General features: G+C 38.4%; 2 protein-coding genes across 4 annotated transcripts in view; one reads left to right on the top strand and one right to left on the bottom strand.

The window, feature by feature from the left end:
• Positions 1-7,768: 7,768 nt before the first annotated feature.
• On the top strand, positions 7,769-10,328 carry LOC129739658 (uncharacterized). Its single transcript, XM_055731137.1, has one exon. The coding sequence runs from the start codon at positions 8,507-8,509 to the stop codon at positions 10,289-10,291; it is 1,785 nt and encodes a 594-aa protein (XP_055587112.1). The 5' UTR covers positions 7,769-8,506; the 3' UTR covers positions 10,292-10,328.
• Positions 10,329-16,712: 6,384 nt separating this feature from the next.
• LOC129748399 (NADP-dependent malic enzyme) overlaps positions 16,713-21,388 on the bottom strand; it is a 56,012-nt gene continuing 51,336 nt past the window's right edge. For all 3 annotated transcript variants that reach the window (XM_055743025.1, XM_055743012.1, XM_055743020.1), the window contains exons 3-4: positions 18,055-18,988; positions 16,713-17,994 (exon numbers count right to left, since the gene is read on the bottom strand). In XM_055743025.1, coding sequence (XP_055599000.1) covers positions 17,315-17,994; positions 18,055-18,988 — 1,614 coding nt within the window. In that variant the 3' untranslated portion in view covers positions 16,713-17,314. The remainder of the gene's footprint in view (positions 17,995-18,054; positions 18,989-21,388) is intronic.

Below are 21,388 nucleotides of genomic sequence, written 5' to 3'. Positions count from 1 at the left end.
TTGCATCTTCCAAGTTGTATCACGAGAAAGCCTGATACCTGTAGAAAATCTCAGGGATATTCAAAATCCGATTCGATGATTTCGGAATTCAAACTTTGATGAAAATGATAAGGTCCTTAAAATATTTGTTTTATAATTGAGCAAAATAATTTACTTTTGCCTTATTTCATTTTTTAGCAACAGTGAATCACTGTCAGTGATAATACCACATGAACATGGAATGGAACGAGACTGAAACCAAGCAACAAAATGGTAAGTGATATAATTTATTCATTGCCAATGATTTCTCACTGATTTTTATTTTGCCATGCAGGCTTTTTTTATTCAAACTTTTTTTTATTCTTATGAATTGAAGGATTATTGCGGAGATTTGTCTCCAATGAGGTAGGTACATAGAAATTTATACAGGTTGATTTGTCTAATCGTTGCAATCGGTGAGATGAAAAACAACATACACATAATTAATAAACAAACAAACAAATTATTGTATCTATGGTTCCCTATGAATATCTAGGGAACAGGCTAGAATAAATAGAACGTAAAGTTATAAATAAAAGCATGCATGGCATCGCTCCTCAGATTTGCCCGTTCAGAGTAAGAGCGTGTATTATTTTCGCTGTGCTCTTCCCAAACGGAGAATCTTTAAAAAATGCTCAGTTACCTCCAGAGCGACCAAGCGTCCACCCAAGTGTGGACAAGAGAAGCAAGCAAACTGATGAAGTGCGTTCTCGGTGCAAATAAATTCGTTCGCACTCGGGCGAAAGAGAAGCTTTACAGAAAACTCGGTTTGTCTTCATCGGTTGCGTCTGGATCCATGTTTCGAAGTGCGTCAGAATTTACAAGGCAGAACATAAATCTAACGGAACTAAATTAATAACGCCAAAGATAGTTAAGATAGAATGCTGGTGTCTTCGACAATATTGCTCTGTATAATAAAGCGCATATTTCGATATGAAATATAAAGTTTAGAGGTCCACCAATAGCAAGATATAAATCATAACTTTCTTGTTTAGCATTTTAGAGCTTTAGTTTCTTCCACAAAGTTATTTATCTCAATAAAACACACAACTTTGCTTAACATGTCAAAGTTCTACAATCTTAACCCAAGGAGATACGGTTAAATTTAAAAAAACAACTTTACAAAAAGTTATTGTTATTATCACGCTATTTTTAATCTCTCCACTTTAAATTTTATATCAAAATATGCGAATTAACAACTTTGCCCAAAACACCTACACGGTCATTCCTGAGCGAGTCCTCTACTCTAGATTGATGTTCTGCACCAGGACCAATGATTAGCTACAAAAGCTTTCTTCTGTCAAAAAATATCAAAAGCATAGCGGTAAAGGAAGATAAATCCTAAATTTTACGATTTGTGAAAGTTTTGCAGTTTTATTACTAAAATTTGTCCCAGATCCCTTTTGGATAATTTTAGTAAATATTACTTTGCGAATTGCTGCTTTTGTAAATTAATGCTACCCATGTACGATATTTAAAGTACATAAACCTAAGTATACAGCAATTTGCGGATGCCCGGATATTGTGAAAAAACTACTTGGATTTTGCCCAGTTTTATCCACATTATTTGGAAAATGAAACAAGAAAATCGAATTCAGTTTAAAATTGTTTGTCAAAAATAGGATTTGTGAAAGTTTGTTTCATCAAAAATCAAAACAAAACTTACCTTCGTATGCTTTGAACATAAATGTAACACTGCTGATGTGTTGCGACAAAAAAATGTAAGTCGTTTTTCTTCGCTAGATAAATGTCTGGAATTTCCTCAGATTTGGCCGGATATTGCTCGGTATTTGGAATGGAAAATTTCAGATTATTTACCCGGTTTTCACCATGTTTTTCAAATAATTTTCCAGGAAGTGCCCGGCCCGGCTACGGACCAAAATATTTTATACATAAACCTACATTGAACCTCTTCGACTGATGCACTGTTCCGCACTACATAGCGGCTTTTAAAAGAAAACATTCCTGCATTGAAATCTTTCTGGCTTGATACACTGAGCGACACAGCAGCGTCGCTAGAGCACAATTTTCTAGACAGCTCCTTCTCTTTTCTTTAGAGCGAGCGACGTCCACCCGACCGTCAGAGCAACCGCAATCGGGCGCACTCGGCAAAAAGATTTGTGAACGTTGATCGGCTGAGCAGTGCACTCGGAAACCGAAATGATAAAAGTGTAATTCGTTCTCTGCTCTGTTCTGTTTGCGAGGTGTTGGACAAGCATGCTCTCAAATATAAAACACAATTGCCCTTTTCGGCGGTCGGATCCCTCTTTGCCTTAATGGTCAGTCATACACCGCTAATGCCCTGGCGGGCGGTCGAATCCGTCTTGCCCATACGGCTTTGTATGACCAGTGCTGGGTTTCCCTGAAGCACTGGCTCCATTCCTCCCTCCTCACTGAGGGGAAATGCTAAAAACACACTGGCATGGATCGCCAATGTCAGGGCTGGTAGCGAGTCACTTTTTAGTGACTTGGTCACTTTTTTTGGGTCAGTCACTAAAAAGTCACTTTTTTCATCATTTGGTCACTAAAGTCACTATTTTCTGAAAAATGGTCACTTTTATCACCAAAAGTCACTTTTTTCACCAAAAATAAACCAATGGAAGAGTAATTTGAATTGCGCGTGTTAATATTGACGGTAGTAAAGGTAAATTACTTGATCAGTCAGTTAGAAATTTTTTTCGCCTCCGGCGGAATTTCGGCATGAATCACCCTTGGCTTGAGACATTTCGATCTACGACATTATTTGACGTTCATGAATTGAAACTAACTTTGATTGTAGATTTTAATTTTTAGTTCAATCAACCTTTTGTATTGGAACTCAAAACATGATACAAAAACCCTATCTCACCTTTAGAATGGGTTTTTATTAAGAAGTGTAACTAAGATTGAGATTGAAACGAACCATTTTTTTTATTAAAAAAATTTCCCATAGTCAGTTATCTATCAATGTTTGATTTTACTAGTAATAAACTCTTTATCACCAAAACTAAATGTGTTCAGCTGAATTTGACAAAATTTCTAGTTTAGGACACTATTTACCAAATCAATAGTTTAAAAAAAATAAGCACCAAAATGGTTATGGTGAAACATGTTTATTGAAAAAACTCTTCCTGAAATATTTTTAAAAACTAATATTTTTTGTTTCCATATTGTTTTTTCAATTTTCAAATAATTTTACCGAATTTTATTGTACAGTTTTTTTTCAATTTTCTTATCAACTTGCCGGATTTTTTTAAATTGTTTCCTTGTTTTTAAATTCTGAATTTTCGTGTTCTTCAACCATAAGCCTTTAACTCCAAATTTTTAATAATAAAACATAATTTCAACCTTCTGTTCTTTTTCTAGGACCCAATATTTTAATCAAAAGTGACAAAAAACTCAGAGCTTGTAATTTAAAGCTTAAAAACCTGCGATTGAAAATTTAAAAACTTTTGATTAATATTTTTTTATATGAAATCATTTTTAAATTAATCTAAAAGGTTTGAAAAATTGTTCTAAGTAGCAACTTTAAAAATAAATTTTAATACGCAGTGTTAACTAACTTTGTATTTGATTTGTGCTTTCAATATTAATAACAAAAGTTTTGAACTCATTATTTTCAATTTTTCATCATTTTTTATCATTCACGTTATTACTCATTTTCTAACATTTCTTTGTCAGTGTAGTTGAACATGAAGTTATTATTTAAGCTTCAATAATGAAATTTTGATAACTGGAGGATTTTACTTTATTAAAGGTTTTATGTCTGGCTTATATAACTGGCACTTTTAAAATAATTATAAATATATTCTTCTTTTTATCAAATTAAATTAAACCATCGAAAATTGAATAAATTCTGTTCAAAATTGATTTTTTATTCAGTAATCGGTAATTCACATTTTAAATCGTGATTAAATATTTTTTGTTTAAGTTAAAAAATTACAGCGGAATTTCTCACTTAACTTCTAGTTGAAAATGAAGAAAAGAATTCCAAATTTAGATGAATAAAAATAAACAATTTTTATCATTTTCCTAACATCTATTCATGGTAAGTTTTGTACAAGGATGGACAATTATTTTATAATTCAGATTTTTTTAATTTTAAATTTGCTAAGAAATTCTTTTGAAACTAATTTATTTCTTACTTTTTTGACTTATCGAAAATTTGAAACATTCATTGTAATATGTTTCCAAAATTGGGTTTATCAGTCATTTTTTTAGTTTGTGTGTTGAACATGAGTGACAAACGGTGTAAGAAAACCCTTTCCTTTTCAATTTTTTATTTTTGGTATTGTTTTTATTTTTATCTAAATTTGAATTTCGAAACCCACCCTCCCATGGACGGATCCTTCGCTCGGGCCTGATTTGGTCACATTTTTTGTACTTCAAAGTTACGTTTTTCGTTCTACATAGTCACTAATTGGTCACTTTTTTCGGTCCTCAAAGTCACTATTTGGTCACTTTTTTTCAAGTTTTGGTCACTAAAGTCACTACTTTTTCATAGTCAAACCGCTACCAGCCCTGCAATGTGGAATCCCGGTATTTAACCTTTTAGGGGTTATAATCCAGGCCCCCGCACAGTTGACCTGATAGCTGCCTAGACTCTGGGAGGGTCAGTGTTGCTAGCGATGTTTCAACATCTTGTGTTGAGTTTGGCTCTCATACATTGTCTGTATGGTGGGAGCGCAAAGACGATTAATATCAAGATACCACACACGCCAGTTAATGTGCGTGAGAAATGTCAAAAACAACTCTATGTCAAAAACAACTGTCAGCGCAGATGGGACGAGGATGAGCTGGGTCGGTGGCTCCACTCGGTTATTCCAACCAAGGGTAAGCCTTAAGCCCTGGTTTAATAGATTAGACCTGAGCCGAAATGCTATTCGTATATTTTCCCGGCTCATGCCCAATCATTAATCGTTGAATGCGGTACTCTATCGTATAAATATTGCTGGCAGCAATTTGTGTGGTTGTGGCCAATGTTATCACGACATCGAGGATATCGTTTGGTCATGTGAGGTCCATCTGGCCGCTAGAGCGATTTTGATAGACTCCCTCCGGACCCGAAGAAAACCAACCTGTGCACTAGACCGCTGCAAAAACTGACTTTTTGCTCCCATGTGTTTTTCCGATTCCTTTTTGCTCTCCAATCATCTGTGTTAAATATCAGATGATTTGGTTTATCCCTGAATTAGCGCCACGGGTTTTAAATTTGTATAGAAATTAGTATGGGGAAAGTTTTTTTTTCAGATTAAAATCGCTAGGGAAGCGATTTTGGGTTTTATGCAAAAAATAACTTTTTCAATGGGTTACTGCATTCTTAAACTTCAATTTTTACTAAGGTTACTTTCAGCTAGATGCTACCAGAAAAAAGTTAAAGCAATCTGTAAAAAAAAAATCATTCTTAGTAGATCAACAGTCAAAACTGTCAGCAGCACTGGAATCCTGAACTTGCATGCAATATTCCTATCTGAATTCTTGAATACAAGCTACTGCGTGGCATACACAAAGGCGTTTTAAATCGGGTAACGCAGATAGAAAAAAACTACAGCACTATGTAGAAAGTAAGATACAAACTTTTTGAGATTATTGGAGATACGCGGTGATAGATGTGGTGAAACGATCCCGAAATTCACAACCAAGTTGAAAAATAAGATTAAGTTACGCATGTGGTATACCTTTGCATACCGCGAGCGGTCAAATGACGGCAAACACTTTCCCCTAAAACTCTCTTGTTTCTCGACCGATTTTCTACAAAGTTTATAGTTTTGGATAGCTCGTAATGTGACTCAAATACGATTTTCAGACAAAATTTAGCTACAATTATTTTTCTCAAAGTTAAAGTCAAAGAAAAAAAATTTGAAAAACAGGCTTCGGAAAAAGGCAATAAATCAGTTATTAAGTACTAGGAAAGAATTTCACTTAGTGCCTGAAAACGCTGCGCTCCAGTGCAAAGCCAAATCTAGGTGCTAGAATAGTCTCAGAAAAGGCAGATTGATAAAAAGCAAAAATAGAAACAGCTACCTTTGAAAAGTCGTCAAAAATTCTGTGTTTCGTGTTTTAGAAATCTAAAGATGCCAAAATGTCAATAACGTCAAATTTCCATTTCACTTAACAAGAATTTTCTACTGTAACGGGAACAGCTTTGGCGGTTGATTTAATAAAAATTACGATTTTTACACCGCTTTTTTACATTTTTAGTGGCCATGGTCTTAAGAAATTTTCAAAAAAATATTTCCATATGTGTAAAATATAGCATCTAACTTCAGCGTTCTCAGGCACTTAGTGAATTTTTTTTTCGAGTACTTAATAACTGATTTATAGCCTTTTCCTGAAGCCTGTTTTTTGGTTTTTTCCTTCTTCGACTTTGAATAACCGTATTTGAGTCACATTACGAGCTTTCCAAAACTATAAACTTTGTAGAAATCGGTAAAGAAACAAGAGAGTTTTAGCGGAAAAGGTATGACCTCTCGCGGTATGAATAGGTATATAAAAAATGTCGGTATGTTGAGTGTTAAATTTGCAATTGATCATCTGAACTTCATTTTTGTATAAATTTAACACAATACATACAACATTTGTGAATTAATGATACAAAACACTACAGAGAACAGATGTACAAGCTCGAACAAAAAATCTTCCAAAAAGTGTGTAAAATTTGAAATGCTGACATTAAAAAAATACGTTAGAAATTGACTTGAAATAGTGCCATATATTGCGCCGTTAAATGTTACAAATCAAATTTTCAAGTGGCCAGTTTTCGAAAAGGCCCAGCCAAAAAACAAAAAAATTGTTCAAAACTATCGTTGGAAATTTTACACAAGTTTCGTGGGCTTGCTTGTATGTCTGTTCTCTGTGAAAACACGATAAATAACTTTTTTTTTTTAGAAAAAAATAACTTTACCTGATTTTAACATTTGAAAAAATTTCATTTCCTGTGGATTCTGTGAATCAGTGAAAACAAATGATTCAAGAGGTTTTTTACCGAAATCGAATGAAAATTATATAAGTTATGATTTTTTTACTGTAATAATGGTGCTTTTTCTCTAAATAATTCCACCATAGTGTAAAGTAAAGTTATTAAACTAGTTTGAGAAGAATTCAACATTATAAATCTTCACATGTTAAACGGACTGACTTTGGACTAATTTCTGACCGATTTCGGGCCGATTCGGGACCGTTTCTTCGATTTGGGAAGGAATAACTTGCATGCAAGTTTTCAGCCAGCGATGCCATGAGTGAAGTAAACTCGTCTGAGTTTTTAATAAATCTTTTCTAAACTCCAAATATCTTTGTTGTGTTACAACTAAGCATCATAGTACCTTCACATCATTTGTAGAGATTAATTCGAGGAATAGTATTCAGCCTTTTTTTAATTTTTTCGAAGTTTCTGTAAATCTGTAGCGATTTTTGAATGAAAAATCTCCATACAAAATTAAAACTCGTTGCGCTAAATCAGGACTCATTGTATCGCTTCCAAACTTTACGGAGATTTTTGTGTGTGAAAATTCCATCAAAAAATGGTATGGGAGTTGTAATAACTTATAAATTTCAGATTTCCCATACAAAGCCTGCAGCGGTCTACTGTGCACCCCAGTAAGAGATGCACTAGCTGCGATAGACATATTTGTTTCAACAAGTTCAACAAATACGTTTTCCTAAAAGCTAATGATCTTCATCTATAATTCTTTTTATTTTCATATTTCCCTATCTATTTCCTGTTCTCTTTATAAAGTGAAAAAAGTGATGATCTAGACCTAAGCAAACAATTGTAAACACACAAATGGGTTTGTCTCCTTAAAGGCTTAAGGTATGAGCCGTTTCAACTAAAGTAATTTCAGGAACAAAGGAGTGTTACGAGATTTGAATGGCTAAATATTTCTCTGTACCGCAGAAAAATCTGTTGTTTTCAAACAAATTTCGCGCTGTTCTCTTGTAATTTGCTTGATGTCCAGAGTTCAGTGATTGATCATTCAGCTGCCACTACATTGAACAACTTAACAAAATCGAGGATATTCATATTTCCATATCGCCTCAGCCCAGCACAAGATTAGTTGGACATCCTCAACCTCTGAATAGTGGCGATGGATTATGGAGAGTTGAGGCACGTTGAGGTTCAGATAAGATCCGATTGAGTTAAAAAAATTGAAGCTGGAAAAATCGTTCGGGAAATTAACCAATGCAAGTTCAGATCCGGTGCTTAAAATATTTTGAAAAACAACTTATAATATCTTAAGTTTTTTGACGAATTCGATGTAATCAGGAAAAAAGTAATACATATACCTTATGATGATTCAGACTTTTCCCACAATCGATAATCAATCACTTCACACTGGGAGCTAGCCAAACCTCGCCAAACCCTTACGATCAATATGTGAATCGGCTATGGACAACGCTTGGAAATTAATTACTCCTCCAGCGACCATATAAACAAATTCCGAATGGACCCGGCCGGCACGCATGCGCTCAAAAACGGTTTGGATTCAAAAATGGTTCGAAGACACAGGTGATGATCATCATCGGCGGTGTTCAGTTTCGCATTTGCAAAAATCGGTGTTGCATTGCATTGGAAAGCGTTCTGCGGTTCATCATGTCCTTTGCTTTGAATACTGCAATAGTAATTCTATGTCTAAGAACTGCTGCAACTAAATACCTGGTGCAGGAAAGTGATTATCTGGAACTACCCTCGGATCAAACCCGGATTTCAGAAGAAGTGGTTTGTCGTTCGGCGAAAAATTCCTCTGACGAATGTATTCTGGAGGTGGTGGTTAACTATAGGAAACCGGGATTTGAATTTAGTGTCCAATTAGACTGTTCTCGGAAACCGGTGTTCGATCATCACTCACTGAAAGTTTTCCGGCATGTGAATAGCTACAAATTGAGCGGTAGAAAAATGCGATCCGATCGGTTGGGTTTGAACTATTTGAGTTTTCCAGAAAACGTTGAGCTGCTGGAAATTTACGGATTTTGTTCCGAGTGGATTGCTGATAAAGCCTTCGAGAAATTTAAAAACCTCAAGCAGTTAACGATCCAGGAAAGTGATTTTGGGATCATTTCCGAGAAAAGCTTTGCAGGGTTATGGAGCGTAGAAACTCTGCAGTTCAAAAAAACTTCAATCTACAATATGACGGAATTTACGTGGAATAGTTTTCCTGGATTGAGATATTTAGATATTGTCGATAGTAGATTGATCAATTTCAACTTGATCGACAATCAACGCCTGGAGGAAATAAATTTGTCAGATTCAAACTTCAGGGCCCTTCACGGTGTCTTTCAAAATGTAACAGAACGCACTAGAAAGATTCAAGTTTCAAATACAACTAGCATCATAGCTGCTAATGTAGACATCAATGGAAGCACTGAAAGTTTGTTGGAGCAATTAGTTTTGACGAAAGCGAATATCGAAAAAGCGACAATTCGCAACTATCTCAAACTTCACACGATAGATTTGTCATGTAATAGACTTTCCGAACTCTCGGTGAAGTTTGAAATGTTGCCATCCCTAAAATATTTGAATTTAAGCCAAAACATGTTCAATTCATTGGTTAGTCAACTGATACGAAATTGCTCGAATGTTAAAACGTTAGACATTAGTCACAACCACTTGCAATTTCTTCAGCGAGACAGTTTGTTAGGTTTGACTAATCTGGAAATCCTTGATCTTTCATACAATTTGCTTTCTTCGATGGCTCTTGCGTTACCGAATTTTCATCTCAAAGTGTTAGTTAACAACAACACCTGGAATTGTTTTTGGTTGCATCAATTCGCTCGAGACAATCCGGAAATGTTTACAAGATTCAAATATACGAAATCATACACGGGCCTTACCGTTCAAGGTCTACCGTGCGTTATCGATCAGAACGATAATTCCGATTCAAAAATAACCCTGGAGTCAATCGACACATCAACGATTCCACATCATCCATCCGGCCTCATCCAAACCTATCCAAAAAGTACCATTACAGAGCCCCTTGTAATTCCAAGCCGGGGTAAAACCATCCTAGCGACCATAGGCATCGGTCTTCTGATTTCGCAAACGCTTCTGCTGCTCTACAATCGCTACATACGGAAACGCTTTGATCCGTTCTACCGGAAGCTACCCTCGGAAACGACTCATGAAAGGCTAGCAGCAACACGGGAAACGATGACGGCCCGATCGTACTCGTTTTTCTACGAACAGCCACGTTCCGGTGACGATGAAGATATGATTAATATTTACGAAGAAATTCCCGAAAGGACGGAGCATGTCAACTATGACCGGTTGCAGTTCCACCGGATGGAAATTGCCGAATAAGACGTCTTAGATGTTTGAGTCTTCAAGGTACCTTCAACCTGTGATATGAGTGTGTGTCTGCGCTCATGATGATTGAATATAGTTAAGTTGATATCGTTATACAAAAACTAAAATATTTTTTGAATTTTTAAATGACGTTTCGACCAATTTATCTATCAACAGTCCGAAAACCTCCATATCTCCTATTGATCATATTGAGTTGCTACCTAAAATCGATGCACAAATCCCGATATCCGGTACAACACACTTCCAACAAGGCTCCGTCTTCTTCATGTGTTGTAAAGGGTGGCCACGATGAAATTGCCACACTATGAAATTGTTCTAACCGTTGGGTAGAATTTAATGAAAATTTGGGTGAATTTATTTCATAGTGCATTGTTTACATCCTTTAAAGTTCCAGTTTTAAAGTCCTGTGATAAAAACTCGCGAAAATGGAGTCGAAAGAACAGCTCGTGCGAGATAAAATCTTGCGCATTCATCACGAGAACAAGGATCTCTGGCAGCCCGGAAGCCCAGAAGTGAAGGAAAAAGTATTCCGTACAACACCAAAAATCACAGCCGCGTAGTTGGGGCCTTCAACCTGGCTAAGAAGAAGCTGCACCTAAGCCGAAGTTTTGTCCAGAAGGCCGATTGCTACGATGAGACAAATCTTAACACTCCTCCTCAACATACACAATCGCAGTCTCCTTACTGCCTGCGGCGGCTCCTCCTGGAGATGGCTCTATTCGTTTTCAACTCACGCACCGTAACATGATCTTGCAACTCGATGACCTTCCATGGCACCAGTTCGACGATCTCCACCGGAATCTGGCACGACGATCTCCAGTGGTTTCTGGTCCGACGACCTCCCAATGACCAGAGACATTGGGAGGTCGTCGGCGTTCTTCCTGCGCCTCGAAGCTTCCCTTCCGCCTCGACGGCCTTTCCTGAGGCATGACGCTTCTTGTGGTCCGAATCGAAAACCTTCACTTGGCTTTCCAGTCCAACGGTCTTCCATGGCACCGGCTTGACGACCTTCCGTGGTACCCCGATTGTAAGTCATCCAGTTGCTCCTGGCCCGACGACCACCACCTAGTTCCTGACTTGACGACGTTCTATGATAACGGCCACCAACCGTCTATGGCTTTCTGTGCGACGATCTATCAGTGAATCTGGCCCGATGACTACTTCGTTGTCCGACGACCTCTCAGTGGCTCTGTCAATTCAATTGTTCCGGCTCGACGCTCTTATTTTGGCCCGACGCCTCACCAACGGCACGAAGACCTTCCGCTGGCTCTCGACTCGCCGACCTTCTAAGGATGATCGAACGACCTTCCGTGTTTCCTTACTTATCGACCTCCACCTGGCTTCCCGGTTCGACAATCTTCCGGTTGGGTCCTGGTCCGACAACTTTCCATGGTGTTCGGCTCGCCAACCTTCCAGTGGTCCCGGCTCAATGACCTCCGTATGGTTTTGCATCGACGACCTTCCAGAGGCTCTGGTTCCTGCCTCGATGACCTCCCAATAGTTCCTGGTTCATTGTCCTTGAAGGCTTTGTTGAGATTTGTCTTATCGTAGCAATCGATGGGACAAATAACAACAAGAACCTTCAGTTGCGTGCGAATTGTAATCAGTGACATTCATTGGAAATGAACGATTTTCGGAACACTGGACGGTATACCCCATAAGTCATCCTATTATACTCACAAGCCTAGAGTAGCAGACTAGGAAGTCGCAATCGCTTGCCGTGCCTTGAAATACAATCCGTGAAGAGAAGAAGAGGTTAGACCTTGAGTTGAGTTAAGAAAAATTAGATTCCTGTGTATTCGTTTTAATTTGAACTTTCATTATTTAATTATTTATTTATTTAGTCTTTGCAGACATTTAGAGATGTTTACTAGAGTGCCCCAAATGACCCGACTTTTGAAAATGTTATGGGCTGCAGGCTAAAATTGATCCTTGACCTAGTACAAGATCTCGTGCCAAATTTGGGCCAGATCGGATCACGGGAAGGGGTCGCTCAACAAGCCTGAAGTTTGTATGGGATTTCGAGACATTTTGTTCGGGAGAAACATGAAAAACCAGTTTTTCAACAATAATTTTGGTTTCCGTCTGCCGATTTCTTTCAAAAACGAGTTTTCTAGAAGCCTAAACTATGACAAATATTTTATCCGAAGACTGCATTTCGATTCCAGTTAAGATAAAAAAGTTATTAGACTTCAAAAATGAGGTAACTTTTTTAACGGTGGTATTCAGCACTGTTAATGAGGCGTCAATATGTTCGACCGCCTCGACTCATTAACAGTGATGAATACCATCCTTTAAAAAGTTAGCTCATTTTTGAAGCCTAATAACTTTCTTAACTTAACTCTAATTGAAATGCAGTCTTCGGATAAAATATTTTTCATAATTTAGGCTTTAACAAAAACCATTTTTGAAAGAAATCGGCCGACGGTAACCAAAGTTATTGATGAAAAACTGGTTTTTCATGTTTCTCCCAAACAAAATGTCTCGAAATCCCATACAAACTTCAGGCTCGTTGAGCGACCCCTTCCCGTGATCCGATCTGGCCCAAATTTGGCATGAGATCTTGTACTAGGACTAGCATCAATTTCAGCCTGCAGCGCATAACATTTCACAGGTTTTGAAATTCCCATACAAATTTGGGGCAGTCTAATGTTTACACATTACAAAAAGATACTATCTTATTCTACAATACACAGCCTTAGGAATATTAAAATCAAAGTTACTAACTATTTCATTGAAACGAGCACAACATGTATCCAAAGGGTTGTTTTTTCCGTATCGGGTTCGTCTAGTAGTAAGTCTGAGGAATTCCTGCGTTCGAGTTAATCTTACAGGAGCGTTAAACGGAAGTAACGACAACAATTCTGGACAGTCCACATTATTCTGTAGAATATCAAAGAAAAAGAGCCGTTGTAGAAGAATGCGCCTTGATGCCAGCGTCGGTAGATTCAGCAGCAAGAAGCGCTCTTCGTAGGGCGGGAGGTTCGTGGCGTCGTTCCATGGTATCTGGCGCAGAGCGTATCTGAGGAAGCATCGTTGTTCTCTTTCGATCCGATTTGCCTGTACAACTTGGTATGGAGCCCAGATTTGCACTCCGTATTCGACAATGCTGCGTACAAGAGCACAATAAAGTGCTTTTAGGCTGTAGTAGTCGTTGAAGAATTGCGTGTTTCGTCGTTTGAAGCCAAGAACCGCGAAGCCCTTAGCTGTTGTAGTCGAGATATGCTGCGAGAAAGTGAGCTTGGTGTTCAACATTATGCCAAGGTCCTTGACGATGGAATTGCGGCTTAAAGTAGTCGATGACATTTTGTACTCGAAGTTCAAAGGTTGACGTTTACGAGTAAAAGATATGACACTACATTTGGAAATATTAGGAGCCATACCATTCTGATGACACCACGTTAGAACTGAATCGATGTCTTTTTGGAGAGCACAGCAGTCAACTAGTGAAGCTATGGTACGAAAAAATTTTTAGATCGTCGGCGTACAATAATTTCTCCGATTCAATGATAGCGCATAGATCGTTGATAAAAAGAACGAAGATCAAAAGTCCCAGATGACTTCCTTGTGGAACTCCAGAAGTGATTCGAAAAGGCGTCGAATTCACATTGTTTAGTCGTACGTAAGCAGTTCGGTCTACGAGATAAGAGTTGATCCATTTGATCCATGTGTGCGGTACTCTATCAAAAGCCTTGCTCAAGTCTACATAAACTGTATCGACTTGTTGACGTTTATCCAGCCTAGGAACTAATTTTGAAACGTACGTCATAAGATTGGTGGTCGTAGATCTACGTTTCATGAATCCATGTTGATCTTCAGAAATACAGTGATGCACCGATTGATAAAGTACGTCATAAACGAGGCTCTCGAATACCTTAGGCAAACAGCTTAGAATTGAAATCCCTCGGTAGTTTTCCCCTCGATGCAAGTCGCCGGATTTGAGGATTGGAGTGATCGATGCGATTTTCCATGCGGTGGGAAAAGTACCTTCCGTTAACGATTGGTTAAAGATAATCGAAATAGGTACGGATAACGGATCGGCGCATATCTTAATCAGAATTGGAGGAATGCCATCTGGTCCAGGTCCTTTTGTTTCATCTAACGTAGACCCGTACCCTAGGCTGTAATGGGTCACGGCGACGGCGTGCATTACTGTGTTTATGGAAGTTGACGGTTTGGAAACAGACTAAACTAACATAAACCTGAAAGGGCGGTTGCACGTAGCCTTATTCGATATGAGATCATAGAAAGTAAATTAAAAGGTGGTTCAATATCGTATACTTTTTCTTTGATGATCCATGTTGATAAGGTGAATGGGAGTTGAAACACTTGCCCTCCCTTCCGTTGGACAACAACAGCATTGCGCAGTGGAAATATGTATCACAATTAGCAGTTTAAATGTTGATATTTCCACTTTTCCACCATGCGCAAGTTAGATTAGAATAGACAGTATTGTAAATGAATGATAACTGCCAAAATTAGATAGGCAATGAGATGAATCAGCTGAAAGCTGAAAATCTCTATAATAAAGACATTAAAAAAGATAGGCAATTTAATTGTACAAGAATTAGTTGGATGAGGATGTTAACAATTGGCACATGGTTAGGTATTCAATGTTTAATGTGCTACTAGGCAAGATAAAGTAATAGTATTCTTCTCCCCAATGCTCTAGTAAGTGTGCATTTGTGGTTTATGAATTTCGAAGGCTCATTCTTAAATCAAGCATTTTACAAGAACTAGAGGCTAATTGGATCAAGATACTGTTTAGACAGTTTCCTGTCAAGAATAATTCCTTTTCGTTTCAATACTTTTTGATAGATTTGCCTAATTTTTATTAGGTGTGAAATTCAAATGATGAAGTAAAAGGTAGATTATAGTCCAGAAAAATAATATTGGAGGTTTATAAATAGGAGTGTAATTTATTTCACCCGAAACAATGAGGAAAGTTGTTCTGAGAAGTTGTTAAGAGTTCGAGATTTTAGAAGAACAGCATTGTCATTAGCAGTATGGTCCGATTATGAATTCAATCATGCTATTTATTTTATTCTTTGTATAACGTAAAATTAATACAAAAGTTGGAGTGATAGACAATTAGAAATTCTGTTTTATGGTATCCAAGTTGTTAATATAATTACAGGGTAGCCTCGTATTTATTTTGAATTCCTAAGGAATCACACATTAGGAAACATGTTTAATTACCCAGTCCATCTGAATCTAGTTCTTTCTCGTTTTTATACTTTTTTTTGTAGTTCGATCTATAGCTTGATTAGGTTTGAAATTCAAATAAGGATGTAGAAGATAGAAGGTATGATTTTGATAAACAAGAACCTCCTCGTCCATGAAAATAATATCGGGGTTTTAAATATTGACATTCATTTTAACTAAACCAAAGATCGAGGAAGGTTGTTTTGAAAAGTTGTTCGAAATTAGCAATGAGGTTTTAGAAGAACGGAATCGCCATTTGCATTATGGTTTAAATCCTATTGTTTTGATAAATCAATGATAGTACAAATGGTATTGATCATGCAATTCATAATTGTATCTCTATTTTATTTTATGATTTTCCAAAAATTTGGTACAATTAATATTTGTGTTTAGCGAAACTCTATAATTGCTGCATTGAGAGATAGCTTATTATTTAGATGTTTTGTTCTGAATTCGAGAATATGTTTTATTAGTCAATCTATGTTAATCTCGATTAAAAACGATCATAAATTCATTAAATCGAGTAAGTTTAGGTGACAGGTAGGGATAACTCAACTACGGTAAGATAGTGAACCCTTCTGACAATGATATTGAGACGTTAGCATATGATAACTTTTGCTACCATACTGTTACTGCTCGGTTGAATTGGAGGTTGGGTTAACTCGAAGCTCATGTAGGGCCCAATTGTCCCAGTCCGTCGAGCACTATCTTAACGCTTCCCTAAACTGGTGCTTCAGAACTCTCGGGCTCTGTTGCCGCTATCCTACTCTAAGCTATTCTACTCTCATATAAATTTTCCTCTTCTGTCCCCCGATCTGTTTTTCCTTTCCGGGTCAGCCAGGTAGCTCATAAACCCATACAAAAAAAAAAAAAAGAATTGGAGGAATGCCATCTGGTCCAGGTCCTTTTGTTTCATCTAACGTAGACAGCTCCCGGAAGACGTCGTTTGAGGAGAAATTCAGCAGAGGAAGGTTGAAGTCACGATTCGGCAAGCTACTTAGGTATGATTCGCATAAAGGTGGTGAGTTAGTGCTAAGAACACTCTGAAAGAATGTCGAGAATTGGAATGCAACAGCATTTGGCGTTTCGGCAGTTCCATCGTTGTATGTGGTCACTTGAGGTATACTCTGAGTACCCTTTCTTTGTCGAACGTATGACCAAAAAAAAAGAGGAAAATTAGAATTCGGATTATGAAGTTAAAACAGATCGATTTACCAACTCTATAGCCACTTAAAATTTAAATATATTTTGTTTAATAATTTGTAGTACCATAATCAGCTAGCCGTTGATAACACTTGTTGCACTTCTGATCAGTAATCATCAACGGTAATCTTTTAGCGTTTGTTTTTCTTACACGTTAGTGGTTTGAATAAATTACATGCTTCCTCTAGAGTTTGCTTGTTGTGAATGTAGTAAAACGGGCGATGCAAAACAAATGGTTCCATTTCAAGCATGTCGTGTGAACACTGAAAAATTTGGTGCCTGTAAACGCAACTTTGGACTAAATGAAATAATAAAATGATAATAACTTAAAACTAGGAAAAACACAAATTGGTCATTGGATGAGCTGACCAATATCTAACACAGAACGTGTTCGTTTTTTTCGAAAGCTTTTGAAATACTTCGAACACCGGTTGCTTAATTTACCGATAATTTTACAACTGAAACCCGCGTAAAATCCTTCTTTTTTCTATACACAAAAATACATCCTTTGATGAAAGACACGTTGAATCGAATATACACGTAGAAAGGGGGTTAAATATACAATAGTGTATGTGATGTGGTGAGCGAACGGCCGACCAGCGGACAGATTTACAGCTTTGGCCACGGGTAAATGGCTGGCAAGGAACTCTTGTAGTCCAGAGTGTACATCTGGGAGCGGATGAAGGCTTCCTTGTCGGCCGGTTCCGGTTGCGTACAGGCAAGTCCGTTTTCATAGGCATACTCCATAATGCGGACCGCGATCTTGATCGAACAGGACTGGATGGTTTCCAGCGGTGGGTACAGACTACCAATCTCCAGGTCCTTCTCCGTTACAATTTCGGCCAAACGTGCGGCTGAGATCAGGAAGATGTCCTCCGGAATGGTAGAAACTCCGGCACAGATGACCCCGAGGGCTACACCGGGGAAGATGTACGAATTGTTACCCTGACCCGGGTGATATGTTGTGCCCTTGTAGGTAACAGGTGCGAAAGGAGAGCCGGAAGCAAAGACGCAACGGCCATCGGTATTTTCGTAGGCCTGTTCGGCGGTACATTCGGCCTTGCTGGTCGGGTTGGACAGGGCAAAGATGATTGGACGCTCGTTACATTCTGCCATGGTACGCAGGATGGCCGGGGTGAAGGCTCCAGCGATGGCGGCAGCGCCGACCAAGACCGTTGGTTTCAATTCCTTGACGGCCTCGGCCAGAGTGTCAACAGGGACGTGCTCGTGGGCAAAGTGGTGCTTGTGACCACTGATTCCACCCTTCGGGCGATCCTTGACGATCAAACCTGTCGATTAGAAGAGGGGTTAATTTTATTGTTTTGTTTTGTTGAGAAATGAATACATACCCTTGCTATCAACAAGCCAAATCTTCTTGCGAGCTTCATCTTCGCTGAGACCTTCCTTACGCATGGCCATTACACAAAGTTCGGCAATGCCAAGGGCTGCTTCACCAGCTCCCTGGAACAAGACAGTGTTTTCACTGAGCTTGGTTTTGGTCACGCGGAGAGATGCTAGAAGACCGGCGACGGCCACCGAAGCAGTGCCTTGAATGTCATCGTTGAAGGTACAATAGTTATCACGGTATTTGTCCAGGAAACGGAATGCGTTGGAGTTTCCAAAATCTTCAAACTGGATCAGGCAGTTACGGCCGAAACGTCGAACCGCAGCCTCCATGAACTCGTCGATGAACTCATCGTAGGCATCTCCTGTAACACGCTTGTGCTTCAGTCCCATGTACAGAGGGTCGTCCAAAATGCTTTGGGTGTTGGTTCCCACGTCCAAAGTGATTGGCAGACATTGGTGCGGTTTGATGCCGGCAAGGGCGGTGTACAGAGCCAGCTTGCCCACTGGAATGCCCATGCCGTTGGCTCCCAGATCGCCCAGACCCAGGATACGTTCTCCGTCGGTAACGCAGATGGCGCGAACATCTTTTTCCGGCCAGTTCTTCAGCACATCATACACATGTCCCTTGTCGTTGATGGTGATGAACATTCCCTTGGGCTGTTGGAAGATCAAACTGAACTTCTGACAGGCCAATCCCACGGTCGGGGTGTAGACAAGCGGCATCATGTTGCCAATGTCCGAAGCCAGCACCCGGTAGAACAGGCGCTCGTTCCGGTCCATCAGGCCGATCAGATAGATGTACTTGTCCAGATCATTCTCGTACCGGTTCAGCAGGGTCAAACAGTGCTTGACCTGCTCCTTCTCGGAGCGAACGGCAGCCGGCAGCAGACCATGGATACCGAGGGCTTGACGCTCTTCGATGGTGAATGCAAGACCCTGAAAGGGATGAAGAGAAATACGTGTTAGAGTGAGTCGGTTTCATGGATGTATTGGAGCAATTCGGACTACGTGAGACAAGCAAATGTAATTCAATCACATTTTTCTAAAACGTTTCCTGTCGACTTTAAGTGAATGTTAATGATGTCCACAAGTAAACTTGCTGGCTCATAGGTTCGATCACAAATGACTAATTTTGGGCATTATTATCGGCCGCTCTAATCTACAGAAGGTACTAATTTGCTCAGATTCTGTAATTACACGGGCACGAGGCAGACCACCCAAGTCGTCGTGTGACAGCCGCGTGAGGTGCGAATACTTTCTGTTTCGGTATGACTAGTATGGCATTAAATATCGCGCAATTTGTCTTAATCGAGCCTAATCAAATCATAATCCTATTAAGCCCTTGCACCCGGGTAATTTAGTCGCTCAAATTAACGTTAAAAACTTCTCGAAAGAGGTTAAAATTTGCATTTCGCGTTTATCTAAAGGTACGGAAAGCGGTAGTTTGGCGCCGCTTGACAGTGAGCGATGCATTTTCGTTTCGATGTTACTTTTGTATGACAAGGAAAACAAGCCTGCGATTCTCTGCACAACAATAGTAGGTATATATTTTTTTATTTGACTAAAAATTCTAATTTTAAAATTGAATCCAAATAAAAAAGATTGTTTTCAAATGTCTATTGCATCATACTAAAGGTCTAATGATTGACGGAATTGAATCTTGTTGCCGGACTCAACTGTGGCAGGGAGTCTAAGGTTTTTTTTTGCATATTTTAACAATCAGCTGCCTACCGTTAACAAATTAGAATTTCAGATATCCGTAAGCAAGCTGAGAAGGTCGTTGGGCGCAAATCGTAATTCGAGTGGTTGAACGGAAATTCTTTAACAAAAAAACATTGCTTGCTAATGCCGATAATGGGAAACCAATTGAACCCCGTCATTGCGTCATTACTTCGATTTGTAAGATTTAGTCTTGTTAGATAATCTGTTGCGTCAATTTAGCGTGAGACAAAGTTTTTTAGTGGAAAATATGAATTTATAAATTGGCACTAAACTCATTATCAGGCTCGGTTCCAGTGAAGAACATTTTCAGATTTTCCAGAAAAAAATATTCAATTTTCCCATACAAGCAAAAAAGTTCAAATTTACTCACGTTACCTTAAATCTACAAAAAACATGGATCAGTTTTGAGCCATAACGAAGCTTTGAAGACCCCAGGGTTTGAGAAATTTGGACACAAAATCTATTAGCAGGCTCGGTTCCATAAAAGAAACAGAAACGATGTAGATTTTTCAGTACAAAATATCAATTTTCCTACACAAACCTAGAAGTTCAAATTTACTCATGTAAACGTTACTTAAAAATTCTGCAAAAAATCATGGATGAGCAAAGCTTTTCAAACCCCAGGGTTTGAGAAATTCAAAAATAATCCCAAATCGACTCAGTCTACTGTAACAAAGTTTGTATAGAACCAATTTCTTGTGGCACGCAAAAGGGACCTCTAAGAAGTGCACATTAAAAGTTTTGACGATTTCAAAATTCAATAATTTATTTTAGTTTATTCCACATCTTTCCAAATGGCACCCCTGCACTAAATTTTGGGTACACACGCAAAATAATTTAGAAATTTATTCCACGGGATTTTTCACGTAAACTAAGATTTTGATGCATCGTAGATTCTACGTATGTCTTGTAGTAACTCCTTTACTTCTAGTTAACTAGTAATGAATTGTCAGTCAGTTGATTTTCTATGCTGTTGTAGTAGATTTTTCAATAGTTCTTTATCTTCCCCAGAAGAGAAACTGCATTGCCAAGGAGGATTTTATTGGATTTAACTTGATCTCCTGGTAAGTGGTAATGTTAAATGATAATTTTTAATTGTTTTGATTTTCATCCTTGGTTATTGGCAATCGCTCTGGATGCAAGTGCCCTTCCGATGTAACTGGTGACAGTCACTCAATCATTTTTTTATTAGGAGTCTTCTACCTATACGGATTGTCCGGGTATATCAGAGCACCGATTACGCAACAACGAACAAGGTAGAAAATTTTCGATTTAATTATTTATTTTTTAATGAATTTAAACTTTCAAATTTCTACAGAATTCAACACACCAAAAATATATTGCAGGAATTGAAGTGTTTTAAAAATGTGTAGTGTAAGTGAACAGTGATTGAAATATTGTGGAAATAAAGTCTACGAGTTAAATCAATGGGATAAAAATTATGTAGGTTTTCACGTAGCCGCTACGCGCAGATTTTTATGCGTGTAAGATCTATTATACGCTGGAAGCTAGCTGGGGTGTTTTCGTGTCATTGCACAGTGGTGCAGAACATCAATCTAGCTGTACGAAATTAATAGCGCCCAGGGATGAAGAGATAGATACTTGATGTCTTCT

Source organism: Uranotaenia lowii, chromosome 1 (genome assembly GCF_029784155.1).
Source record: "Uranotaenia lowii strain MFRU-FL chromosome 1, ASM2978415v1, whole genome shotgun sequence".
Lineage (NCBI taxonomy): Eukaryota > Metazoa > Arthropoda > Insecta > Diptera > Culicidae > Uranotaenia > Uranotaenia lowii.
The sequence above is the reverse complement of the archived record's forward strand: the minus strand, read 5'-3'. Positions and strand labels throughout refer to the sequence as shown.

Coding starts and splice junctions, on each gene's coding strand:
- LOC129739658 (XM_055731137.1), top strand. CDS start 8,507: ATGATCATCATCGGCGGTGTTCAGTTTCGCATTTGCAAAAATCGGTGT.